Source organism: Haliaeetus leucocephalus, unplaced genomic scaffold (genome assembly GCF_000737465.1).
Source record: "Haliaeetus leucocephalus isolate CR32 unplaced genomic scaffold, Haliaeetus_leucocephalus-4.0 Scaffold626, whole genome shotgun sequence".
NCBI classification, from domain to species: domain Eukaryota; kingdom Metazoa; phylum Chordata; class Aves; order Accipitriformes; family Accipitridae; genus Haliaeetus; species Haliaeetus leucocephalus.
The window spans coordinates 2,050,410-2,078,394 of NW_010973062.1; the positions used below are offsets into that span (position 1 = coordinate 2,050,410).

The 27,985-nt window shown below is 41.0% G+C and overlaps 2 protein-coding genes across 2 annotated transcripts in view; one reads left to right on the top strand and one right to left on the bottom strand.

Moving 5' to 3' along the window:
• Positions 1-2,713: 2,713 nt before the first annotated feature.
• The window catches only part of UBAC2 (UBA domain containing 2), a 102,679-nt gene continuing 77,407 nt past the window's right edge, over positions 2,714-27,985 (top strand). Inside the window, exons 1-4 of the mRNA XM_010578297.1 lie at positions 2,714-2,831; positions 13,992-14,119; positions 21,259-21,378; positions 21,813-21,919. Coding sequence (XP_010576599.1) covers positions 2,801-2,831; positions 13,992-14,119; positions 21,259-21,378; positions 21,813-21,919 — 386 coding nt within the window. The 5' untranslated portion in view covers positions 2,714-2,800. The remainder of the gene's footprint in view (positions 2,832-13,991; positions 14,120-21,258; positions 21,379-21,812; positions 21,920-27,985) is intronic.
• Positions 23,552-27,940, bottom strand: GPR18 (G protein-coupled receptor 18). Its single transcript, XM_010578296.1, has 2 exons — positions 27,868-27,940; positions 23,552-24,561 (listed from the first exon to the last, which is right to left on the bottom strand). Exon 2 carries the CDS (start codon positions 24,515-24,517, stop codon positions 23,552-23,554), a length of 966 nt encoding a protein of 321 aa, XP_010576598.1. The 5' UTR covers positions 24,518-24,561; positions 27,868-27,940.

Below are 27,985 nucleotides of genomic sequence, written 5' to 3' on the forward strand. Positions count from 1 at the left end.
TTCTAAGCTTGTTCTGAGTAGATTAGTAGATAAGTGCTAGCTTTCCTATTCTGGGATATGTTCCAAGGGAAGTATGAGGACTGATGATTTCATTTAACTCTAAAGGGGACAACACTGTATATTTAAATAATGCAAATAATTTGCATAATTCTTATGACAAGCTACCAGTTGACACTGACAGTGTTGGAATAAAAAACCCTCTCTGCTTGGCACTGTATCTGAGGGCAAAAAATACATTTCCTCTACCTACCGTTCAATCAGTATGTGAAACCATAATTATTAGCATGGGGTATGTAATTTCTCAAAACCACGTAGCATATCTCATCTGATCTAATCCCAGAAAAACTGACTTAAATCTTTTTTTTGAAACAAGGGATATCATTAGATGTTTCAAAGACTCAGTAATATATTTGTAGACTTAAGTAAGACAGTGGCAAATAAATTCAGAGCCAGCTCCCTGTATCCCAGCAGTACTGACAAATCTGAAAGTATTTTGGTATGTTGTTGGGAGAAGCTTGCCAACTATTGCTACTCATTCAGTTTTGCTGTATCTGTCAGCGATAACAAGTCCACAGAGCTGCTTTCAAAACAGCTCTTAAATATTTCCCCAAATGCATCCTTACTCAGCAAAATACACGCAGAAGTTTCTAGTATGTTTAATGATTCTGACTTCAATGCAATTCCAGGGCTCAACGTTGCTGAGAAGAATCCCTCTAATGTGATTACCTTGTAGGACATCAATCTAGGGAAATCTTCAAAACTGAGCTTATAAAACAGAACAACACTAGTTCTTGGCCATCAGGACTGTAAACCTCTAAATTAATGATTGTTCTGTCACTCCATTCTGTGCGACTGTGAAAATGAATAAAAGCGAGCTTTGTATGCAGCATCAAAACAGCAATCCTAAGCCTATTACACAGGCAGGGATGGAAAAGTTTGCAGGTTTTATCCTCACCTATATGAAAGCCAGATCCACAATAAGGCTTAATTACTTTAAGTGGAGGTTAGTCAAAAAGTCCAAAAGGGTGATTAATTAATCCATGAGTACCTCATTAGATCCCTAAAGCTTCAGGAGGCACGCAAGCTTTTCCCAATGAAGTTGCACATTGGAACTATTATAAGCTTTATACCGCATTACTTACCTTCCCTTTCCTTAGAAATGAGGGTTGCCAGTGACTTATGTATGATTATGCGCATTCAGCAGCACATTGGCAAGACAGAATTTGCATGTGTAACATACAGCAGCCAGAGCCATTTGCGTTTGAAAGAAAGAAGAATTTCTGTAGCAAACCACTTCTTCCAGCTGTGCTTTAACAGCCAAGAGTAAGCCAGTTGTCTGTAGCCAAAGACACAACGACAATGATGGGTTTCCTGCTGTGAATCCAATTCAAATTCTTTGCTGAGGAAAGAACCTTAGCCTGGGAGAGAGTCAGGATTTCCAGTGCACTATCTCTTTGGTTCTTCCTTCTGGCTAGTTTAGACATACCTCCTGCTCTGTGAGCTGACTGTGAATCCCATTCCTACCTGCCTGACTGCAGGCCCCGTACAGAGTGGACAAGTGAGCGACAGAAATCTGAAATTAGCGCTGGGAGCCAGACATTTTAAAATTACACACTGATATGCTGAACTTTGCTTAAGTCTTTGTGGACCCAAGCATAAGGTCTTTTTACGTGCCCTTGGAAGTGTTAAGAGATTTTGTTTACAAAGATTCAGAATCTTCACATTTACAAGTGCTATTTAATAGTTGTGTTTGAATGTAATTATTAAAAGACATTTGAAGGTAAATATTAAAAGGCATTTTATGGAATCTAACAAATTCATGACTTGCCTAAAAAGTTTTTACTAATGGTGGCCTGTTAAAACTTGTTACCTAGCTGACAAGTCATATTTTCCAGTTCCAGAGTGACATTTATTCTCAGTCTTGTACCGCGGCAAACTAAATGTGACTTTGAGGCCCTCAGTCCTGTCAAGTGCACAAACACACAGGGCGCAAACCTCGTCCTGTTTCTTCCCGATGTTCGCACCTGTGATGCAGAGCAGAGCATCACCACCTGTTCAATGCCTAGCGTGACTTATTTCAGTAAACCATGACTTCCCTTGGAAATGCCATTGAAATTTGGTGCCCGAAAAATTTCAGCCTTATACCACTATTGGCATGAAGCTGGGAATTTGGGTCACCTTGTACTAGGCATCTACCACGTTGGTAGAGAACTAGGTGTCTAACGTCCCGCTACAGCCAGTGGTGATCAGTTCGGTACAGTCGGTGGAGCCTAGGGAGCAATTAATTCCACCCTAAAGCAGACACCTTCATTTGACCATCTGCAAAGCTCTCCAGACTCCACCGTTTGATTGACTATGTCTCCGTTAGCTGTAACGAAGGCTCACCCGTGGCTCCTCAGCCGGCACTTACCTCACGGACTCCCAAGACTAGGGCGAGCCTCTCACAGGTTTCCAGAGCGCGAGGAGCCAAGCTTCCCCCAGGCACCTACAAATTTCAAATTTAAATCCTAATTATAAAGGCAGAACTAATTAGGTATCGTACACGCAGGCTAACTCGGGTTTTACCCCCGCCTGGCTACGCCCCGAGCTTTCCAGAGCCCTTCCCCGTACCTCAGGGCCTCTGACAGGAGCCGCTCCCAGCAGCTGCTGCAGGGGGCGCCGGCCGCTCGCCTGACGGCGGCGTTTGGCCCATCGCGGCCGCCTTAGCCGCGCCGTCCCCGGCCCGCCGCGATTCCTGGGGGGGGTCCGCCCGGCCTCTGGGGGTTCCGCCGGCGGCGCCCGCCTCGGCCGGGCCGTCGCCATGTTTACCAGCACCGGCTCCAACGGGCTTTGTGAGTACCGGCCCCCTCGCAGCCCCGGGGTGAAGGGGAGGGCGGCGTAGGGAGGGGAGGGCAGCCCGCCGGCCTGGCTCCCCCCCTTCCCCCGCACACCGCGGCCTGGCGTTTAAACTCGGGCTTTACCGCTCCTGCCGCTGCGGGACCGCGGCCCTGCCTCGGGGGGGGGCGGGGGGAAGGGGGTCTCCGCTTTCACGGGCTCTGCCGCCTGGGCCGGCCGGCGCCCAGGGGTTGTGTCTGGGCGGAGCGGTCCGCTGCCGGCCCGGCTGTCCCGGGGCCGGCTCCCCAGCTCCCTCTCTGTGCGTATATATGTGTGTATACACCCTCGGGGTGTATGTATGTGACAAAAAATGTATAGAGGTATCTATCAGAGCGGAGAAAGAACTCTTCTAACGCGAAGAGAAGGCTGTCGTTTAAACCGCTTCTTTGGCAAGGCAGGTTTAAGGGCAAACACGTTTCCAGCTCTTGTTTATTTTTTGCGTGCGGCATACGTAAATCATTTCGTATCCCAGCGGTACCTGGACGGACTTGGCAGGCCTCGAGGGTTGCTTCTGAGCTGGCTTACAGGGCAAAGAACCTGCTGCCTGTGGGAACGGCGGCGAAGAGCTGCAGCGTGGGCTGTGGCACTACAGAGCAGGCTGGGACAAAGGATAAGTCAAAACTTTGCTGACTAACTGCGTGCTGCACGCAAAAACCCAAATCTGAGCGTGAAAGCACCCTCCAGCAAGGGGGGAATAAGTCTGCCGCTTAAGAAGGGGCGTTAGTTGTAGCTGTATTCTGTTTGAGGCGTCCAAATGAGGGGGGGCGAGTTTTTGCAGATGGATCTGGTGACACTGCACTTGATTCGAAGCTCCTGATTATTTTTTTTATTATTTTTTCCTCCAGTAATAGGTACTGTAGAAGAACAACCTTTTGGTGGCATGTGTCTGTGTATAATTCTATGAGAAGGAAGGTGGGGTGAAGCGTATCCTTGTTTGGCTGAATGGGTGGAAAGCCACAGTCAGTATTTAAAAGTTTCTCCAGGATAGGTCCATCAGAAGGATGAGTGGAAAACTGGAGTCATAAGAAACATACTTGTGCGAGGAGAAAAACCTAGACAAGATGCCATTCTGCAAAAAGTAAATGTTTTACTTTTTTTTTTTTTTTATAATTTTTTTCTTCTGGAAAACTGGTGCAGTGTACACTCTTACTGAACTCACCTGCTGACCTAAAGTGATTTTTCACAATAAGACTTGGCTGGTACTGGTGCACTGACAAACTCTAGTAGAGGCACAGAGTTAGGTGGCAGTGACATACGCTCACCTGGTGCACAACTGTGGCAGTTTAAGATGTCCCTTTGCCCTCAGACTATTGTTTCTGCCTTTGTAGCTGAAGTGTCTGCTGCAGTAGCAGCAGGTATGTAGGATTCAGTCACTGATGTGCAGAATCTGATGCTTTAGGCAGCTAATGAATGAGTGCCTTATGTTGCATCAGGGAAACGTATATGTGTGTCAGTGTTCTGTTCTGCCCCTGGGTCTTGGGAGCGATAATCTCTGGCAGAAGGGCAATGACAAACAATTGTTGAGGCACAGCTGGTGGATAAATGGACCTGTATCAGAGACCCTAGATAAAATAATCAGACACCTGGTTCAAGAGCGATAAGAGTGATCATGCTGGGTCAGACTGAAGGCTCCTCTAGCCTGGTGTGCCAGCTCTGACAGACTTCTTAACATCTATAACGTTTGGTTAAAGCCATATCACAATACCATTTGGTAAAACTTAGTAATAATAAGCTCTCTTTAGCCACGTGTATCGTAGGTAATTTTAAAAAGTGACCCAGTTGATTATATTCTTACTAGATTAAGGGCTTTAGCATCTTCGTAGATGCGGTGGTAGAAATGTCAGAGACTACTGTATTCTTTTTGCCTTGTTTTCATCATTACCTTGTTTTCACTCCTTTCTGCAGAATTCCCCACTTTAGCAATGGGAAAACAAACAAACAGTAGATGACCCCAGAGCTCTACTACATTTTGGTAATGTGATTCTTACTGGGCTTCTTATGCAAAGTGTTTTAACAAGAGTGCCAGAGACACCCTTGTCCCTAGTTTTTATGGAAGCAAATCTGGGTTTGGCCTACTCACCTTTTTAAAAACTTCTTTTTGATTTTGAAACTCCTTAGGAGAACCTAAATAATTATTTAACTCATTTGAAGTATTTTAGTTCTTGTAGATTCTCTTAGTTAGTTAATTCTTGAAATTGCATTTAATACTTCTCTGAAAGAGATAGGAGAGTAACCAGTGGCTCGCAATGGCAGCAGTTGCAGCTGGTTATAACTTTTTGCTCCATCTGGTAATATTAATCTAATGAAGGTTGATAGAATCTTGGATGAGGATATTATTGTCCATGTTCTCTGAATTCTTTGGGTTTTATTTCTTCTGCTAATTTCAGAATAAACCAAAATAGATAACAGTGGACTATATCGTATAATTCCAGGAGATTGTGGAAACCATATAAAGATCAATTTAATAGTCTGTGTTGTCATTAGAGGTCTAAATGAGAGAAATAACTCAAGAATCCTTATGTTTTATTTGATGCAGTACATAGATCAAATTCGTAATTAATGTCCTACGAAGCCTATCTCCCTTTGATTGATACTGCATTAGTCCCTTTTCCCCGTCTTGCATCCTGTCTCCTCAGTGTTTCTAGGCTGCCTCTCTTATCTCTTGATGTTTTGATGGAAACAAAACTCTTCTTTTAAACTACAGGGAGACTGAGATGATTAGGATATTTTCTTGCTAAATATGCATTTTAAACTGGTCTTTGACCCTCATTACATAGAATAATTTAATCAGAATATTAAGTTTTGGACATTTTTGATCACACGTTATTCCTCTTGCTGTAAAAATTCATGGAACTTTGATTGACCCTATAGTCAGTTCTGTCTTTTGTTATGCCCCAGACATGGTAACTGTATGTGCTCAAGAGAAGATAGCTTATAATTCGAATAAAAAGCCTGTGTGCCTGCTAGAATTAAATTATTGTTTAATATTCCAAACATTTAATATGACAAAATGTGGCAGAAGAGATGACTGAAGTTTGGTAGACTGATGTGCTGTTTCTAGGAGATGTGGGAGGAAGACACTGTAGCTTCCTGCTAGCACAATTTATTTATAACATTTATTTGGGAAAATCTTTGGCTGCTGGCATTGAACAAAATCTTGACTGAGTAAATGAAAAACTTGAGTATTTTTATTTCATCAGTAAAAGGAGTTCAGCTATGTATCTGTTTGTGCAGATTACTGAGTAGCTGCATTTCCAGATTTCTAGATCGCGAATACTGTTGGGTTTGTTCACTCTGAATGCATTTTGCTTTTGTATTACAAGGTGGCCCTGACATACAACAGATTAAGTATAGCTCAGCTAAGCTTTTCTGAAGTCCACTTATCTACTGTAGCTGTCCTGATTGTTATTGTTCTTCGTTCAGGGCAAGGTTGTTGTTGCATTATTTACAGTCAGTTGATAAAACAGTCCTAAAAAACATCATCTAGATTTAGCCATAGATAGACCCTTGGGCTGTTTTTGTTACATGGATCTTCGCTTGGTTGATGGCCAAATTTTATTTCTGCTAATATACCACTAGTATCCTGAACAAACAATATTTTTCAAAGTTATTAGCAAGTACGAACTATTTCTGTATTACTTCCCATGAGCTGACTTTGTGGATCATCTCTGTACTATGGGTGCCAGTGGATGCTACACTATGATACATGGCTACACAGAAAAGTTCGTTTCACGTCCTGGCTCCATAGTTCAGTGGGGTGGAAGATATTATCTTCATCCAAGGAATATTCAAAACTTGTGAGTTCTTTACCACAGATCCAGCTTCAGGTATTCCTCGTAAGTTTGACCACCTCTACTGAAGTTAGATTTTCTTGTAAATAATGCTTGCATAGCTGGGCCTGTGTAGTGAAGTGCTTGACCTTGTCTGTGTGCCTTTTAAGGAGTTATCTCATGACTTTGAGCACTGCAGTTGAGTTCTTACATTAAGTGTTTCTCTAGTATTTCTTATCCTATTTTAAGAGTTTCCTGGTATAAATCCCCCATCCTATTTCTCCTGTTCAGTACTCTTTAAAATCACGTGCATAGGCAGAGAGGTTCTTGAAAAGTGACATTATAAGAGACATATATAAAAGCAAACCCCTCCAACAGACAAGCAGTCCAACACTGGGTGCATGTGAGCCAGTTCAGACAAGTAAGTCCTTTGCTAGGAGTGATACGCTGAATTCTGGACAGGCAGTATCAGGTGTAGCAGATGATGACCATGTTGGGAGCTGATAACACACCTACCCAGTGCATGACACAATTTTGGATGAGGAGATGTAAAAATAAATGTACCTGGTACATGTTACCACTATGAGATATGAAAGTCGGCAAACAAGGAAGAACACCGTTTAAAAGGACAAAACCAGTTTGCCCTTCTTAAGGGAAACCGTTTCTGTTATCTGGAATATTGGAGGAGCTGGTATGCCCTGGGCGGGGGGGGAAAGGCAATTACTCTGGATAATAGGAAGCACAGCACAGGCATACTCAAATGACTTAGCAAGACACTAATCCAGTTGAGTTGACTTGTAAAACAGTATTGCAGTGTGTTCAGGAAGCATGCTGCAGCACCTGGCTTTAAGGAAGGGCTTGAGAGGTGGGCTGTGGTGCCGGACCCAGACTGGATTCTTGTGTTGCAGTCTGCCGGCAACTTGAATCCCATGAAGAATGCTGCTGAAACACTTCAGTGGCTCCGCCAAGGCTAGCATGAGTGCATGAAGACTGAAACTGGGCTGTCCGTTTGATTTATTGTAGTGCTGCTTAGGTATATCTGGTGCTTGCTCGCCAACGTGCTGCATCCCAGGAGCAAAGTATGACACGCAGGAGGCTTTCCATTATAAGACAGCAGGGCCTTTCCAAAAACGTAAACCTGTAAGACTAACACCAAACTTTTCTGCAGACGTTGTAATATCCCCTCCCAGTATTCTTCATGCTATGTGCAATACTGCGCGAGTATAGTAGGAAAGCCTGTTAGAGCTAGTCTTTATTAAGGTAAAATCTGAGTCCGTGTTTTAAAGCCTATCCACTTGCTACATGTGGAAAATATTTGGCTGCTTTGCCTACTACACACAAGCTACTTCTTGTAGTAGTAGGGAGTAGAGTCCTTTGAACTTGCATGCAAGCAGTTCCACTAATGCAACTTACGCTTTTACCTCTCTGTGAACCTTGTAGTGCAGTGCTAGCAATTTGTTAAAGATCCCCAAGGCAAGAAGGGAACGCTGTGCTCCTCTGCTTGCGTAACCTGCAAGGCTGAACTGTGTTGTGCGTGGGTGTCAGGAAAATAATAAAGGCATGTAAGTTGATGCTTTGTGGCACAGCTGAAGGAAGAAGTAAGTATGTATTGAATATATCAGACTTCTGTGCATAACAATATTACACAGTACAGTACTATATGGGAAAACAAATTAGCTTGTACATCAGCATGCCACAGTGCAACCTGGTTCAAAATATTAGCATGAGTCCTTGGAGCAGCATAGCCACACCAGTTCAATTAGCCATGCATTGAACGCCACAAAAATGTGGCTATTCTGCTGCTGCTGCAGAGCTACCTCGTTTCAGGCTAACATGGGGATCTCCACGTGGTGTTGTGGTGTAGCCATACCCGGTATTTCTGACAGTGGATACTAATAGTAGTATGGTAATATGCTCTGTGGTTGGGAGGAAGAAAAGGTTTCTCAACAAGGTGAGCGTTTTTTGTTAACTTCAACCCTTTTCACTTTCTTTTCATATGTTCCTTTTAGAAACAATGGTTTTCTTCCCTTTTTTTTTTCTTTTTGTAGTGTCTCATTCTTTTATAGTTTATGACAGGCTAAAATCAGCAGTTTTCTAAACAGTAAATGTATAGGTAACTGGTTTGATTGAAGTCTTACCAGCACCTTTTAAAAATTTAAAGATTTAAAGCACGATCACAGTTGGTTTCTTTATTGACTTTCGGAATATATATACTAATGTTCTTCACCTCTCAGCTTCTGTATTAAGTTTATAAGCATTTGATGAAAAACTGTTCCTGCAGTGATACTCTTCTTACTGTGTTCACTTGCAGGCATCACGATGATTAACCACCAGAGTATGCTGTGAAGTGACAGTCTGAACACAGGATCCCCTTCCTGTGTCTGTGCTCTGTGCCTAGAGTAGGGCCATGAGCTGCATTCCTGACCCAGAATACTTCATTCAGTCGTGTAACACTTTCAGGAAGCAGTAACTTCACTGCTTTTGCAGGGTCCTCTGGTAGTGCATGGTTTTTTTTCAAAGAATGAAGTATTAGGAAAATACTTACACTGGATTGAACAAACTCTAAAAAATCATCATATGGTTAAATTCCATCCTACCAGTCAGCACACAGTCTCCTGGTATCTTCCAGATTCCTCAAGCAGTATTGCATGTGTCCGGATCTCTTGTCATCTTCCCTCCATGGCACACTGTTGATTGTTCTCGGCTACTGTTCAGGACTCTGTGTGTGGTTATAATAACGACAAGCTTTTACTCCTCAGATCTAGTAAGGTTGCTCCAGTCTCCCAAAAGCACACGTTGGCGTCTAGGAAGCACTTAAAAGTTACTACTGAGATTTGCATATCTGACAGTGGGTTTCATCGACCATTACAATAAAGGACAAGCAAGGTTTCCAAGCATTCAGGAGGAGGTTTTCATGCTGTTTGATGTGTAGCAAACCTGCATCTGAAGGGAGAATAGTAGACAAAAGTCCTTGAAAACTCTGACCATTTTGAAATGTCACTGTTGGTTGGTGAACCTCCTGCAGGTTCTTGGACAGATCTTGGAATACAATAGATGAATATCTGCATGATGCCTTAACGCAGGAAAAACAACCACCCAAAATACAGATTCTATCAGTGCATTTGGGAAGTACTGTGCATTCAGATGTGCATCAGTTATGGTTTAAAAGACTCATAGATCTTGTGTATCAACACTAAAAAATGGTTCATGCATATTTCATGCCATTATAGTGTCCCCCAACAGTTAATTGTCTGTATGAAAGTGGCGTGTCTGCCTCATAGCAGCTGGGTTTGCGAAGTTTGCAGATGATAGTAGAAAAAACAGCATGTTTTGTCTGCAGCTGTGGTGTAAGCTCAGTAGGGATCCCCACAAAAAATGTCCTGAGCTAATTTGAGCTTCTGCAGCCACTGCTCATCAGCTGGTGCTGGCAATGAGGCCCTCTCCCAAGTCAACGCTTGAGTCTCAGGCCTGGAGTAGCGGTCCAGTGGGTGAAGTTGTTCCCCAAAAAGCCCTTCTGAAACTAGCTTGGTCTGGCTGCCTGTTTTGACATGCTCGTTTGCTATCTCTCTTCACCTGCGAGTGGTGAACAGGCAGGGAACAGGAAATCATTTAAAAAACTGTAGCTGTTGCTGCTACCACAGCTTTCGTGTTCTCATTAGCGCAGTGGTGGCTTCTGAAGCTGCAACTGCCTGAGCGCTTGTGCCATAAACCTCCCCCTCTGTTTATGACAGACGGACACATCTATTCCTTAACTCTCTGTACTTTGAAGGTGGTACTGGCAGCCAGAAAAGTAGTAGGTCGTGGAAGAAGAGGATTTGTAGGCTTTGCGATGAGTGCAGGGGTGGAAAGTGGAGACTTAGAGGTGGTTTTCTCATTCATGTCGCATTTTAGGATCAGCTTCATGTTGCACAGTGGTAGCACAAAGGTCAGGGTGCTTGCCTGTGAGATTATTAGGGCATTTTGGGGAGAACTTCTCCATTGCACGAGGGGGAAGCAAAGATCTGTAGCGAAAGCTAGTTCTTTGTTCTTCATCATAGTATGGGCATGTTCTGCTGGTTATTACAAAATTTCTCTGTTCACTTAGATGGAAGCTCAGTATGTGTGTTGCAGCACCAAAGCTATTTCTGCCTGTTGTTTGAAAGAATTGCCACTTAAGGAGTACTTTGGGGTTGCAAATTTATTCCAAGGCCTTTGAAGATAGTATTTGATGTATTTTAACTCTTCAGGGTCAAAATAAGAGTTTATCCTTTCATTCTGCTTTCTTTATGTGGTATAGAGGCACTGTGCTTTTCTCCTCCTTGTGCACATTTACACTGGTGCTACCAGTAGGTACTGGTATCTTGGTAGGTTGGTAGAACCTGTTTCCATCCTGCACATGGTTGCAAATCCATTCGACTAGAATTAATTTTGCTTTCTAAATTTTGCCTTTACATTCTAAATAAATGTCAGAATGGGTGTCAGAATGCCTGATTGTGCAGTATCTGGGATCGTTAGTCATTTTTGGTCTTACTGGTTGAGACATTCCACAGCAGTGGGAGGGTTGTTCCTTCACTGGTGACCTCACAGCAGTCCTTGATAAGGATCTATATGCTGTTGAGTGGTAAAGCAAACTACTACATTGTACAGTGAAACACTTGGAAAAAACGTTTCAGGAGATGCATTATTTATCTGGAGGAGTTTATCTTTCTCAAGTTTACTGGACAAGAAGAAACTTTACTGACATGACAACATTTTTATAAGCTTGAGAGTAGGAGTTTCCGTTACTCATGTGGTGTTCCCTGTGGGTGACTGTCACATTAATGGGTTAGTTACTTCTGTGCTTTTTTACTCAATGACATGCTTAAAAATAAGTACTTTTCCTCTATAACAAGGTTTAAAGTGTCTAAGCTGGAAGGAGGCTCATAATAAAAATATTTGTTCACACTTCTGGAGAAAACAGATAAGGTTCTGTTGGTTATTTTTGAATGTATTCAAATTAGGAATGAACTTGATAGGATAAAGTATTTCAAGTGTGTATTACCTGTAATGTAAAAATGATCTAATGATACGAAAATTACAGTAAAATCTAAATATAAATATTAAACCTATATAGAAATATATAGTCATGGTGGGAAATCTAGTTATTTGCTTGCCATGTTTTTTATGGTAATGTGATCCTTATGTGAAAAGTATTATAGGATTAATGAGTTCTTCTAAAAATTTATTTAAACTCATGAAATAATGTAAATGTATTTGATAGTAAAATGACCAGTTTTATGAAACTTTGGTTCAGAAATGTCTACTGTTGTGACTACTACTATTGTTCTGATTTAGACTGTGCTTTCAAATATCTCTTGTATCCTAGTTATAAAACTGACCTTTTCACATCAAGAAATGTTAACTAAGTTAGGTTAACTAAGGGAGCATTGCCTGAGGTGTCAAGTGAATATGTGTGTGCATTGTGTGCACAGTAACTTTCAGGCAGCTCTAGCGTCTTTTTTCCCCCAGTGTTCTACAGTACTCTGATGGCTTTAGACTCTTTTGAAGCGTCCAACTAAATCAGGGGGATGAGTAATTTAAAAAATGGGTGTCTAAAGACTACAGATCTTATTTTTGGAGAGCAAAGAAATCCAAAGAAAGATACTAAATTGAAAGGTGGATAGTTTTCTTGCATTAAAAAAATTCAAGGCTTTCTGCCCTCCTGATGTGTCTCACATAAAAAATCTAATTATAAAAGTAGAGCTTATGGTTAGCAGAGTAATGTTAACCTGTGTCAATCCAAGTCACTGTCTAATTTTTAGAGAAGGATAGTTCTTCAAGGCATTAATTGCTTAAATGGAGTAAGGAAAGTGAATCTGTAAATAATGAACTCAAAGATATGGTCGTGGACTGAAAGAAGAGTTTTAAGTACAGGTTTACGTTACGATACATGTAGGAAGAGATGTTTTCTTCACATGGTGAACATCAGAAGACTGCAGACTGCAAGGTGGTGTGAGCTGAGAACAGCTAACAAGGCCCATCAAAATTGTTCTTGATGTCATCAGTTAGAACTTGAATGAGGATCATGCTTAAATTATGTAGTAAGAACCATATTTTTGATGGCAGTGGGATTGTGCCATGATTAAAATCTTGGCTTTGGTGCCTATTACCATCTTCCTTTTATAGCAGTTTGCTCTTCTGCTGTGCAGCAGATGTTGATGGAATCATTCATGGTAGTCAGTTTATCTAGACAAGTACTAAATGTTTCCTGTATTAAACTTTTTTAATGCAGTTTTGTTCTTCCTGTGCTTCTGCTCATTTCTTCCCATTAGTATTTTTAAAGTAGTCTTATTGCTTCTTTTGTTATCCAAGAACAATGACAACAGAGCTACAGATTTCATAATACCCTGGAAAAAAGCAGCTGTCTGAAAAATCAGATTCTGTGCTATAACTGGGATGTTTGGGACGGAAGTAAATGTGATTCAGGTTGCATGTGTGAAAAGGAGAAAAGTCATAGATGAAATAGTACTTCAGAGTTTCTGTATTTGCTTGAATTGTTGGGTAAGAGTTTGTGTTTCGTTGCATCAACTACACCAACAGCTTAGGATGAATTGCTGGGTATACTCCTGCTGGATACTCCACTTGGCGGTTTTTAGTAAACGTGTACTGCAGATTTCTCTGTTCTCTGCTTGTTTTCTTCTGAGTGTCCTCTCTGAAAGTCATGCTACTGGGGGAAAGAAGTTCTTGTTTCACAAATGTCCTGATTTTATTAATTTCTTTATTAATAATTGTAATAATTGAATGGAAGGGAGATGAATGTTGTGTAAATTAACGTAGTTATGTTTCCTTGAACAGTGGATCCAAGTGTGGTGAAGAGAAAGTCAATTTATTCAGGTGGTTCCTGCTTCATAGCCTCTAGAAAAAAAGCTAATCGTAATCCCTAACACAAAGGAAACAAAGCTATTTGTTTTAACTAGATGTGCATGTATATCTTGCTAGCAAAAAAGAGTGATTGTTTTATTTCCTGAAACATGATTGAGCCTTAGGAGGGCTGCATAGGAAGGCATGACCTCTATAGGTGCAGAGAGTTTGGTTTAATTATAGCCAAACAATTAATTTCATGAGAGACTGTTGAAAACAAAATGTCTGATTAATATTTAACTGTCATTAATATCTCTAAAGACTTCCTTTGGTTGGTGCGTTTTTCCTATCTATTTGCAAGTTGTTGAGAATTTGGGAAGTTGTTGAGATAAAAAGTCAATGTGGTGCCACTGGTATTATGTTTTCCATCCCCTGTTTAAATATGTCACTTTTCAAATGACATTTCTCAAGTAATTTAAATGACTTTTCTCTGAAATGGCTTTTGTTTGTTTGTTTTTTGTCTTTAAGATAAAGCACCTTTGTCAAAGAGTCTGTTACTAGTCCCAAGTGCCATCTCGATTCTATTGACGCTGCTCTTCCAACATTATCAGAAGTTCTTTGCATATAACCTACAAGCTATAAAAGAGGATTTTCAGGTAAGAGTTCATTTTGTGTGGAAAGAGACTGCAAACTACACTCTTCTATGCGATTCCTCCCCCCGCCCCCCTCCCCCACAGTCTGTTTCTCCTCTGGTTCTTTCCCTTTGTTCACTGTTGTAGACCAGCTTGTTCTTGCCTTTTTTTATGTCACCGCAGTATGCCACTTTTGGAAAAAGTGAGAAAAGCTGATCTGAAACGATCAACATAGCTTTTCACTTCTTTCTTTTGTCTGGGAAATGATTGGGTTTGTATAATTTTTCCTTTCAGCCACTGGCATTTGGATACTTGCTGTGAATGAAGTGTGATTTAACCCGTGTAATAATAGAAGTATTTTGATATGAATATCAATATCTTATTGTGCTTAGGTTTTGAGGCTGAAGAGGGCTATTGTGGTTGGGTACTCCGATTGTATATGACTTATTTTAACAAAGAGGCCATAACTTTCACTCTGTAACTTCTGTTCTAGTTAGTTGTGGGAAACTAAAATTTGCCTGTTGAATAGAACTGCTGCTTCTAATTTGAAGATTCCGAGTGATGGGGGAGTTTCTCTCAACAGAGAAGGGTCAGCAAAGGCCTCTGTAATTATCTTAGCCCACATGTTTTACAGTTACATCAAAAAAAAGTATGTAGTCAACTTAATGTCTTCAAGAATGTCAGCTGTAGCCTGCAAGCCTTAAAAGGTTGTTAGACCTAGCTAGTGATAGTTGTTGGTGCACTTTCTGTGGTCTTTCTTGTCAAGAACGAGAGCTTTGTTGTAATAAGGTAGATTACAACTCTGCAAGAGCACTGCTCATATTTTCCAAGTGTCTTGTTAATGCTGTGCAGCAAAAACACGTAAATTAACATCTGCCTTTTAAAAATATTACAACCAAGTGTTTGCAGAGGGGGGGGAGAAACTCTGAGAAACTATTGAAGTTTTAAATGGAAATTTTGTGGGTTTGGGGTTTGTTGGGTTATTTGTTTGTTTTGCAGTTTGTGTTTAGAAGAGTTGTCTCTTTTCATTTGTTTGATCTGCTGAAAAACAGTAGTAGCTGTGTTTTATTCAAAGAAACCATGTTTACTGTGTCTTAAGCATAAACATTCACAGGTATCTGTAGAAGCTATGATACTTTTATTGTGGTGCTTTGGGGAATTTGTGGGTTTGGGTTTTTTTTTTTCTTTCCCGAAATTGTTGTTTCATTTATTGTCATAGCCTTTGGAGTAAGCTATATATATATAATTGTGTACCTCTGAGATCAAGGAGAGCAGATCATTTAACTCTTGTCCGATGCTAATATTCAAAGGAGAACGCTTCAAAGAAAATTTGTTTAGAATAAATTCGTCTGCAGGGATGAGTTTAATGGAATGGAATTTTTTCAGGGGCTGAACAGACATTTCAGATATTGGACATTAACACTTGTTAAAGCTGGTAGAGAGCATAGGAAATAAAGCATGCAGCTGAAGAAGAGTACATTTGATTTGGAAGGCAAAATGTGTACTGCCCAAAACTAAAAGATCTTTGTCTCCATAAAGGGGACCCTCAAAAAGCAGTGAAGATGCAGTGTGTAAAATGAAGATCTTGATTACATTAGACCTATGCGTTTTTTAAGCTGACTAAAGTAAAGAGCAATTAGGCTTAGAAGACTTCCATAGTCTATGTGAGGGCTGTTCAGTTAATGTGTATCATGAAATGTTCAGCTACAAGGTCACAGCCAGTTTCGACTTCAGGAAGGGTGGTACTCATGCTAGGTTTTAATGTTGGGCATGTTGACATGGGACAGCTAGAATGGTGAGGTCCCACTTCTTTCTTCTTGTTCAGTCCTTTGGTATGCTGGGGAAGTTAGAGGCAGACGCATTGGTTGAGGCCTTAAGACCTTGAGAAATATAAAGCTCAGGCAGTGTGTTGGCACTTGAACTTCCGCAGAAGGGAAAATGCCCAGCAGGCTGTGGCTTAGGAAAGGGAGCAGGGAGCCAAAGCTGAGCTGGAAACTAGCGAGGGAGATGATGGGCAGCAAGGAAGGTTTCTGTAAGTACATCTGCAGCAAAAGAAAGGCTTAAGGAGAGTGTGTGCCCGGTCCTCATTGTGGCAGGGGACCTAGTGATAAGAAATATGCAAAAGGATGAGGTATTCAGGCAGATGTGTTTATTAGTTTGTACTAGTGTGTTTTGCCCTCCGGCCTCCAAGGTCCCTAAGCCTCCTAGCAGAGTCTGTGAGAGTGCACCAGTATCCACCATTGAGAAAAATGACACATGTAAATTAAAGAGACCCAGATGGGTTACCTCTGAGGGTGCCAAAGGTGCTGGAAATGTGAGACCTTTCTCTAGCATCTTTGAAAGGTCATGGCACTTGGTGGAGGTACCCGATGACTGGAGAAAGGCAAATGTCACACCCGTCTTCGGGAAGGGCGGAAAGGAGGATTCAGATAACATCAGGCCAGTCAGCCTTACCTTCATCCCTAGGAAGGTCGTGGGGCAAATCTTTTTAGAAGCCATTTCTCAAAACATGCAGGACACAAAGGTGACTGGGAGCAGCCAACCAAGGTGAGGTAGACAGATTCTGTGGGTCACAATTGGTTGCACAGGTGGTGTTGGCAACAGGATTTTGGGTTTTGTGCCCATGCAACCCTCTCTGAGGATTGAGAACTACTTGGAAGAGATGGGATCCACCTGACCAAGTGGGACAAAAGCATCTTTGCTAACAGGCAGGCCAGCCTGGTGAGGAGGAACTTTTAAGACAGGAACAACACAGGGAGGAGATGACAACCTGCAGTCAAGTGAGGAGGCAGTGGACTGGGTTAGCCAGCAAAGGGTACAGGGTGGTGTGAACAGAAGGGATCTTGTAATCAGCAAAACAAGACTGAAAAGGGCCTACACGTGTATACACATAAATAGGGAAGTGCCTGTGGGACAGCATTATGTGGAACACTCCCACATGTTTTCTGGGAAATCAGTGTGACTTGGTGCCTCTCTGAGATGTTTGTATGCTAATGCATGCTTTATAGGGAACAAATAAGAGGAATTAAAGGTCATATGCCATTACAGGGCTACGATCTCATTGGGGTCATGGAGATGTGGTGGGTTAGCTCACATGATAGGAGTGCTGCAACAGACAGATACAAGCTCTTTAGGAAGGACAGGCGAGGAGGGGAATTGCTCTTTTTGTGAAAGAGCAGCAGAGAACTACACAGAGCTTTGTCTTGGGACGTGAGGCAGTTGAGTCTTTATGGGTCAAGATTAGAGGGCAGACCAGCACAGCCAGCTTTGGTGGTGGTGTTTGCTACGAACCACCTGATCATGAAGAAGTAGATGAGGCCTTCTTCAGATACCTGGAAGAAGCCTCATGATTTCAGGCCCTGGTCCTCATGGAGGCCTTTAACCATCCTAATATGTGCTGGGAGGGCAACACAGCAGAGCACAAGCAGTCCAGGAGGTTTCTGGAGTGCGTTGATAGCAACTTCCTAACACAGATGATGGAGGAGCTCACAAGGAGAGAAGTTGTGTCTGGACTTCATACTTACAAACAAGGAGGAAGAACTTGTTGGGCATGTGAAGATTGGGGGTAGCCTTGGTTGCAGTGACCATGAGATGGTGAAGTTCAGGGACCTGAGAGGAGGGGCAAGGCAAATTGCGGGATTGCAACTCTGGACTTCAGAAGAGTGGACTTTGGCCTGTTCAGGGATCTGCTTGGAAGACTCCTATGAGATACAGTTCCAGAAAAAAGAGTGTACCAGCAGATCTGGTTGGTTATCAAGGATCGTGTCCTCCAAGCTCAAGAATGGCTCATCTAGTGTGCAGGAAGTCAAGCAAAGGCGTCAGGAGGCCTGCATGGATGAATGAGGAGCTCCTGACTAAACTCAGACATAAAGATGAAACACACAAGAGGTGGAAGCAGGTCAGGTGACCTGAGAGGAATATGGAGACACTGTCTGAGCATGCAAACCAAAGCCCAGCTGTAGCTGAATCTGGGAAAGGACGCGAAGGACAAGAAGGACTTCTACAGGAATATCAGCAAAAGGAAGACTAAGGAAAATGTGGGCCTGCTGCTGCATGGGAATGGGGACCTGGAGACAGAAGACATGGAAAAGGCCAAGGTATTCAGTGCTTGCATTGCCTTGTTTTTTTACTAGTAAGACTTGGTTTCAGCAGTCCCAGGCTGCTGAGATCAGCGCAGAAGTCTGGAGCAACAAAGGCTTAAACTTGGTGAAGGGCACTCAGGCTAGGGAATATTTAAACTAACTGGACATATGCAAGTCCATGGGACCTGATGGTATATACCCATTAGTCTTGAAAGAATTGGCTCGTGTCATTGTGAGGCCACTCTGGATTATCTCTGAAAGGTCATTGCAGTCTATGAAGGTTCCTGAGGACTGGAAGAAAGCAGATGTCATTCTTATCTTCAGGAAGGGCAAGAAAGGAGATTGGGAAACTACAGGCCAGTCAGCATCATGACCTTCCCAGAGATCCACATGAAACAAGTCCTCCTAGAAATCATTTTCAGACACCCAAAGAACAATAAAGTGATTGGGGGTAGTCAGCACAGATTTATGAAGTGGAAATCTTGACTAACCTGACAGCCTTCTGTGAAGAGGTAGATTACTGTCTTGGTGGGTGAGGGCAGAGAAGTGGATGTTGTTTATTTTGACCTTAGTATAGCTTTTTTACACTGTCTCCCATAACATCCTTAGACAAACTGATGAAGTACAGATGAGATAAATGAGCAGTGGACTGAAACCTGGCTGAACTGATGGGCTCACAGGGTTGTGATCAGTGGCACAAAGTCCAGCTGGAGGCCAGTCATTAGTGGTGTACACCAGGGATGAATATGGGGGCCAATACTGTTTAGTGTCTTCGTTTATAACCTAGACAGCAGGACTGAGTATGCTCTCAACAAGCCTGTAGATGATTTAAAACTTGGATGAGTAGTTGATACACCAGACAGTTCTGCTGCCACGGGAGAAAAGGATCAGCAGGAACCTCATGAAGTTTAGCAAAGGCAACTGCAAAGTCCTGCCCCTGGAGAGTAGTAACCCCATGCACCTGTACAAGTTGGGGGCTGACCAGCTGGAAATCAGTTTTACAGAAAAGGCCCTGGGGGTCCTACTGGAGACCAAGTTGAACATGAGCTAGCAATGCAGTGTTGTGGCTAAAAAGGCCAGCAGCATCCTGGGCTGCATTAGGAGGAGCCTCACAAGCAGGGCTGGTGGGGCAATCCTTCCTCTCGGCCTCGATGAGACCACATCTGGAGTGCTGTCCCTTATGCTGGGCCCTGGAGTACAAGATAGACCTTGACATACTGCAGAGAGTCCAGCGGAGAGGGCCACCGGTATGGTCAGGGGCTGGAGCATTTGGCATATGAGGAGAGACTGAGAGAGCTGGGATTGTTTAGCCTGGAGAAGAGAAGACTCAGGGTGGATCTCACCAGTGTGTGTAAATACCTGATGGGAAGGTATAGGAGCCAGGCACAGTGAAAGACAAGAGGCAATGGGCACAAACTGAAAGACAAAGAAATTCCATTTAAAGAAAAAGGTTTTTTACTGTAAGACTGATGGAACAGAGGAACAGTATCCCCACAGAAGTTGTGTAGTCTCCCTCCTTGGGGATAGTCAAAACCAGAGTGGACATGGTCAGTTAACATCCTGCTCTAGTTGACTTTGTTTTGAGTGAGGGTGTTGGACTAGATGGTCTGCAGAGGTCCCTTCCTACCTCAACCATTCTATGATTCTTTGAAAGCATGCCTGACCAACTGGTTGCTTTCTTCGATGAGGCAAGTGGTGCTGCGGACAAGGGGGAGTGAGTGGATTTTGCATACCTTGACTTTGGCAGGGCCTTTAACCCAGTCTCCCGTTGTGTCCTTGAAGACAAATTGGTGAGGTATGTACCGAGTAACCGGACAAGAAGATGGGTGGAAAATTGGCTGGACTCTCAGTGGAGTTATGGTCATTAGTGCAAAGTCCACTAGGCAGGTATTAATTAGGGGAGGGCCCCTCGGAGATCAGTACTGGGACCAGTACTATTTAGTGTCTTCATTAGTGACCTGGATGATGGGATGAAGTGCACTCTAAGCAAGTTTGTGGGTGATTGAACATTGGTGGGAATATATTGGAAGGCAGGGCTGCTATTCAGAGAGACCTTGGCAAGCCCAAGAAATGGGCTGATGGGAACTTGGTGAATTGGAAAATCCTGCTTCTGGGATGGAATAACCCCAGGCTGCAACGCTGCAGGCTGGTGGGGGTGAGTGCTTGGGAAGTAGCTCTGCAGAGAAGGACCTGTGGATCTTGGTGGATGACAGAAGGCAACAGTGCGCTCTTGCAGCCAAGGTGGCCAGCCATCTTCTGGACTGTATTAGTGAGAGTGTGGCCAGTAGGTCAAGGCAAGTGACTCTGCTCCTGTAGTTGACACGGTGCTCTAGATGTGGTCTCACTAGTGCCCAGTTCTGGGATCCTCGGTACGAGAAAGATATGAACACGGTGGAGCAGGTCTGCCAAGACAGTCAGAGGGTTGGAGCACATGACACACAAGGAGAGGCTGAGAGAACTGGGTCTATCCAGCCTCAAGAAGAGAAGGCAAAGAGGAGACACCTTGTTGCTGTCTACAAGTACCTGATCAGAAGCTATAGAGAAGCTGGAGCCAGACTCTGCTTGGAGATGCACTGAGGTGGTGCAAGAGGTAGTGGACACAAGGTAGAACATGGGAAATTCTGCCTAGATGTAGGGATTTGATTTAGTTTTTTAAACCATGGGGGTGGCCGAACACTGGCTGAGAATGGCCGATCTGATTAGACCTGCTTAGAGCAGTACACTGGACTAGTTGGTATCTGGAGGTCACTTCAAAAATATTTTTTTTCTGTAATTCTACAATTCACTAGGGTTGTGATTTCCATTTTTATTTGTAAATGTGAACTAGGGACATAAAAATGTATTTGACTTCATTTTAATTGTCGATTTATTATAACAGGTAGACCTCTTCCCTGAAAATATTTTATTTTTAAACAGACTTCTTGAACTCTCCATAACATTCTACTCTCTTTACTTCCCTCCTTAAATGTACTGCATTTCTGTTATCTGACTTTAGTATTTTATTTTCACTCTGAGCACAAATTCTGTAAAGAATTTCCTTGAAGGAAGAGAGACTTAACATGACAATCTTTAACCTCCTAGATTTGGAGACTTGTATGTGGGAGAACAATATGTCTTGATCTGAAAGACACATTCTGCAGCAGTCTGCTCATTTACAACTTTAGAATATTTGAAAGAAGATACGGCAGCAGAAAATTTTCAGTAAGTTCCAGTTACTTTTTTTTGTAAACAAACTGTTTTCTACACTGTGTAGAATCTTGTAGTCTTGGATTAATATAGCAGTTTTATTACTGACATTTTGTATGGAGATATATGTTAAAGGGTTTTAGAGAGAGTTTGGTTTCCATAAATCTAAATTTATATTGATAATATCTTGTAGTCAATAGATTATTCTAATTAAAGTTTGCAGCTGTGTCAGTTGAAAGTTATCAGACCCATAGAATTAATTTTGGTAACAAATCTAACCATTCTTCAGTATCTAGATGTGTAGATCTGGAATTATGTTGTGCTAAAGATTTTATTTGTCTTAATTGAACTAGTATAGTGGTTTTCTTGTTTTTTCTTTTATTTAGAGATGCATTAAAACCTTATTTTTAAACTGTTGAATTAATTAAAATCAAACTTTTTCTTTCCAGTCCTTTTTACTGGGTGCTTGGATGCTCTCAGCTTTGTTTGATCTTCTCCTTGTAGAAATCGCTCAGTATATATTTGGCATCACCATCAACAGCTTGCCTTCTGGTTTGTAAGTAGCTCCTAATGGATTGGTTATTTTAGATGCAGTTTCAAAGGATTATTTTGTGTAGATTTTAATTTAAAAAAAACTTTCTTCATTTAACCCTTTAAACTAAATTTAATCTTGAGATACAGTGTAAAGGTTCTTGGCACAACTATTATATTTTCAAACATTCATTTCCTAGTTGTGATCTGTGGTTAATTAATTTATAATTTATCCATATATTGATTACTTTCCATTCTGTTAGTCGCATTTCCACTGTCAGCATGATTGAAATACGGCTTGCAGTGCACAAATTATTGCCATATTTTGTTTTGTTCATTTCAGTGAATCTGAAAACTGAAATCACGTTGGTGCTGATTTCTTTCTTAAATCACAAAGACAGCACAACTGTAATTCATATCTTCATGTTCACTTTTAAATGCATATGCAGTTATATGCATTTCATACTGTTATTTTGTATGTTTGTGTTTCAAAAATTTACTGCTAGAGCATGTTATTCCATTTAGTGCTTGCATCTGAAGTTCTTAAAGCCTTAAGATATTTAGTGGTTCAGGTTTGCATGACGTATATTTGAGATTTCTGCACTTAGTAAGAGATGTTCGTGTTACAGTAGAACTGTAGAGCTTGCAGAGCCTTTGTGGTTAAGCTTCTGACAGGTGAGATCAGCCTCATACAGACTAGAATTTTCATGTGTCGCACACTCTCAGGTAATAATAAAAGCTCTTGGAGTGAGATTTTTAATATTAAACACCATATTAGGCTTTTTTTATTTCTGCCTTTTTAGTGTGTCCCTTGAAAGTAGCTAACAACTGATTTAATAAGGAGGAAATAGTGTGTGTTTGACATTATAAAGATATATTTTTTGTAGTGTGTGAGTATTCAAAAGGACTTGAAAGCTTGAGTAGTACTGCAGTTACTCATCACGTTTACTACCTTGAAGTTTGTTGCTGGGACATAGGCTGCTAGTGTGTCTGGACAAATTCAGTATTTTCATCTGTGTAAAAAGATACTGTGTGCAAGAGTAGGGTGTAATAAATGTGCACATCATACCCACAGGGAACTAATAAACAGTTTGACTATTATACCTTTTGATGGTATTTTTATCTATGGCTGCAGAATGTTGTCAGTTACAAAGAAATTGGCATCAAAGAAGTTTTTAGTTGAATGAAATATAAATGTTACCTACATATGCTTTCTATTTAAGTCGTGCTGACATTGATCTTGAGAGAATGAAGCTAATTTTAGAACTGTGGAATATACAGTAGTTTCAGGAGCATTTGTTTGTGCAGATATAAAAAATCAATATATATGTTGCATCATAATTCTTCAGTGTTGTCTGCTTTATTATACTAATAGTCACTTTTTCGTATCTGACAATATTCACAATCTTTTGAGATGACAAAAGCTTTGGCAAGTTTAACACCAGTACTAAGTTCTAGTTCATTTCAGGTTTACAAAAGCTGTTGAGCAAATTTAAAGAGGTGCAGTTATTATTCTGCTTCTCTCATATTTGCAGTGCAACAAATTTATCTGTTACTTCTGGTTATAGACCATTCTTCAGTGTAGGCATAATGCTAGAATTCAGAAAAAGAATCACTTGTTTACATTATAAAAATCCCCTGACATTTTTTTCTCTTTTTATATCATTTCACTGTTCATATTATTGAGTGATCTTACACTTCCAGTTCGAAAACTTTTCCTGCGCACACTTCGAAGGTAATTGCGATAAAGGATTACACTGATGACTCTCGCCTGAAATTGTTTAGAAACAATATAGTACAGTATAACATCCAAGCATGTACTGAGATTCATGAGAAAGGTGGTAAAGGCTGCCCAGGGATTGTAAGTTGTATCTTCATCTTGCAGCATCAGGAAGGCGAAGCAAATGTGGAAGGGTACAAAGCAGACAAGTACTTGAGCAATCAGAGTCACTATAATTCTTATGGATCTCTCCTTGGCCTTAGGCTTCAGTTTGGAAGTCTTGCCGCGGATAAAGTTGTAAATAATGACTAGGTAACACCCTATCATGATAAACAAAGGAATCAAAAAGAAAAAAATCAAGCGAGAAAAGTTCAATGTATTTACTTCCTTTAAATGGATGATATCAAGCATTTTCGTGCAGGTGGTGAAATTCGAGGCTTTGTCTGGATCAGATTGTAAAAACAGCAGTGGGGATGTTGTTGCAAGGGTCATTACCCAGATTCCAGTGCAAGCCAGCACAGCTTTTTTTGTATTTTTTAGTTCTTTGACATGTTTGGGCTGGACAATAGCCATAAATCTGTCTACACTTATAAAACTGAGCAACCAAAGAGCAATGGCTGGGTAAAATATAGTGAAAGCACTGATAATGCGACAGAATGTATCTCCGAAAGGCCATGTTTCTTTCCCGTGGTAGATTATCCGAAAAGGCAAGGAAAATATAAAAATTATGTCAAGTAATGCCACATTCATCATATATACAGTTATAGTTGTTCTCTTCTTGGTAGTGCAGCTGAAAACCCATAGTGCAGTGGCATTCACTAACAATCCCACTGTGAACACAAAGCTGTAGAAGACCAGTGATGCAATCCTGTATTCTTCAGGGTGGTGACTTCCAGGCATCATATTTTAATTGAACTTAGGAATAGTTTTTGCACTCCATAAATACCCTATAAATAAATAAAATATGAAAAGTTATTCTCAGTCGGATAAAAGCTTTCTTTAAAAACAAACAAGATGATTGTTGTAGGATGGGGCTTAGTGATGATATTGTATTTTTTAGTTGTGAAAATGTGCTAGATTTGTTGCTTTTTCTGACTACAAATACATAATTGTGCTCTGAAGGAAGTACATGTACTGTCAGACTTGTGAGAAATAGTATTTATAAGCTAGTTTTAATTAAATATTTTTAATTACTTAAGAGATTTCTAATATAAGGAATCAAAAAGTCAAGATTGACCAGCTGCTCTGTGTGCGCTTCAGTAGTGGATAGTTAGATTGAAACGGCTGTAATTGAGGCAAGAGAGCTATTTTCTAAAGAAAATATTTCTTCAAGTTGTCCCTGCTGAAAAAGTAATGACTAAGACTAGTTTGAAAAGAAATAAGTGAGCATGGCATGTAGTGACATTTGGATATGAAAAGTGAAATACTGACTTTGCATTTTATCTGTGTAGGAACTACTTAGCTCCCAAAAGAATAGGTGCGTGCTGTTGCTCATAAAAGACACTAAAAAGCTATCTTAATAGCTTCTGAATGAGATGAATGGATTGATATACTTCCTGTTTAAAAAGTAAAAAAGATGGAAGCAGCGCAGTCTCCAGCCAGGCTCTATGTGAACAGTATTTGTTGGGGGGGAAGTTGCTGACTGGTAGCCTGCTGTGCAGAGCATGGTTGTGTTGCTTCTCTCTGCTTCTTGGTCACAGGGGTTGGACATCTGAAATCTCGTTACGCAGACTCAGGTGATGAGAGCTGAAAGAGATTATCGCCTGGTTTACTGGGCAGCCATTTGGGGATGGCGGACCTTACCTGGTGTTTGCATGGGTGTTTTGGTTAACCCGCATCCCCCTGCTTTCCTGGCTCTTGCTGTGGTCACAGTTTCATGACTTTGCATGGGAGGGTTCCTCTTGTTTGGCCTTTTACCCAGCCCTGTGGCAGCTTTATGAAGAGGAGGAGGAAGGAGTTAGTTGGTTGTCTGGTCTTCTCTCTTGTGACAGGCAGCCAAGTAACTTCTACAGAATAAGTTAGGCACCAAAACTGCTCTCAAGAGCAGAAGAGTGCATAGTTCCTGTGTGTTTTATCTCCAAAAGTGGAGAATGCATGAAAAAAAAGCTTATTGTTACTGCTCATCTGGTTTATGTGTTCACCGTAATGTAACCGGGTACTTTTTTCAGTGGTATAGGAATACACAGGGGATTGAACCACTGTTTATTAGTCTAGCATCCTGGTCCTACACTGGCAAATATCAGCTGCTTTCAAGAAGAGTATCCATGGAGTAACTAACTTAAGTATGACCTATTAAATGTTTCTTCAGGTTAGTTTCTGCCTTGAAATATTAAGTTTGGACTTCTGATTTTCTTACAATTCTCCAGTTTACAGATATATAAAAAAAATAATGCATACTGTCTCAAAGATAGGTTTTTTTAGCTGTACAAAACAAAAAGGTGTTTTCTGATCAGATGTAACAGAATTCACGTTCTGTATGGGAAAAGCTATGCGTATAATACTGACAAAAAAGAGGTTTGGAGGGCATCTGTCTGAATTCCTTCTAAATTACCTCATTGTGTGAAGAACACTAAAAATAAAAAAAAATTATGGAGTGATAGCAGACCTTATTGAAAGGTGGATGGCATATGCTTGAAAGAAAATTTTTGTAGCCCATGCTTGTAGCACAGTTGAGAGATTTTCTGGCATACTGTCCCACTTTCATTACTGTTGCATAAAATTGTCCAAATATTGCTTAACAACCCCCCCGCCCCAGCCCCTGCACATTTTAAGTGTTTTTTTCTCTTTTGTTCTGTTTTTTTTTCTCTCTTGATAGTGGTTGTGTATGACATGGTGCATGACTACCTATCTCAAGATCCTGACTGATTTAGCAGGTGAATTGAGTAGTAATGTATAGGATAGGTAGAAGAATTCACTTTTTATAGATGAATGTTAATAAACAGTATGGATTTTGGTTTTGGTTTTGCTCTTCTCTCTTTTGGGCTTTCAGTGACTATGTTTCTGGTCAGGTCCTGTTTCCAAAAGAACCAGCAGGCTGATGTTGATGAGAAGAGAGGAAGCTGAATCTGGCATGAGCTTCTATCAGGAAAACCTGTGGTTCCATCCCTTATTTACTGTTTATTTCAAGCTTGTGCCAATTTTGAGATGTATCAAAGAATGGACCTACTGTAACAAAAAAGGGGGGGGGGGGGTTGTTTAGTTGTTGAAGACACTGTTTTCAAACTTTCTGGGTTTAAATGCATGTCAGTGTTATAATTAGGTACTTCTCCTAAATTTAATTTTTAAGAATCTAAAATTTAACATTTATTTAGGTATGAAATAATGAGATTTTTTAAAAGTATGTAGTTACCTATCTGCATTTATACAGGAATACAGATGTTCTGCTTTTTCATCAGTACTTGTCTGCATGGAGTTCAGGTTGATGTCTCCCAGGTCAGCCCAAGTAGATCTCTGGGTGCCTCCGAGTGGATGGTTTTGCCCTAGTTGCCATTCTTTGTAATGGGAACACTTACTTACTGGTATTGATTAAAGCGCTTGCTGAAAAGCCCCTGGAGTCACCAGTTTCTGGATGTCTGTCTGTGTTAATTCTGAATGATTACTCTGATGCTGGTCCATGTGTTTTACCAATCTGTTTTAATTTTTTAATGGTAGCTGAGGTCCTGAATATCTAATGTGAATTGTGAAGCCCATCTAGGTGCTGTGTATGAGAACAAAGATTTTCAGAACAAAACAAAAGAATTAAATCTCTTCCTCCATATTCGTATTATGAGTTAGGCAACAGTGACTCCGTTTAAAGGATTGTGTGTGTATCCCTGTTCCCCATCCCCTTTTTTTTCCTTTGGCTGTCCTTTACATTTGCTCACATTTTCCTGAGGAGGACATGGTTTTCAGTGAAGCACAGAGAGACCAAGCAACAAGATCTTCTCCTGGTTTTAGTTTAATGAAAACAAACATTTTTCCTTTAGTGATAACGTACTTACTAATGCTTTTAGTTACTGCATATCTTTAAATTTATTGTTAAAATCCTAAACAACAGTATTTATGGTACTATGCTTCTACAGATGCAGTCATTTTGCTTTAAATGTTATTTATAGAATGCTCATACTTTGAAAGTGCATTAAAGAATTAAATATCTTTTCATTAGTTCTAGAATTAATGCCTGTGTTCAGCTTCTGAAGAAAGAAGTCTGTCTTGGCAACATACATAAACATCCAAGTTACTTTGTTAGCATAGCATAATGGATTGTTACTCACCTTTTGTGCACTGCAAAGTTGCTTCAGAGATGCTCCTTTCATAGCCCCAAATCTGTAGAAGGTTTAGACTTCCTCTTCTCTGCTCAGCTTCACTTAGCTAAAATAGCTCCTTTTCACA

Coding starts and splice junctions, on each gene's coding strand:
- GPR18 (XM_010578296.1), bottom strand. CDS start 24,517: ATGATGCCTGGAAGTCACCACCCTGAAGAATACAGGATTGCATCACTG.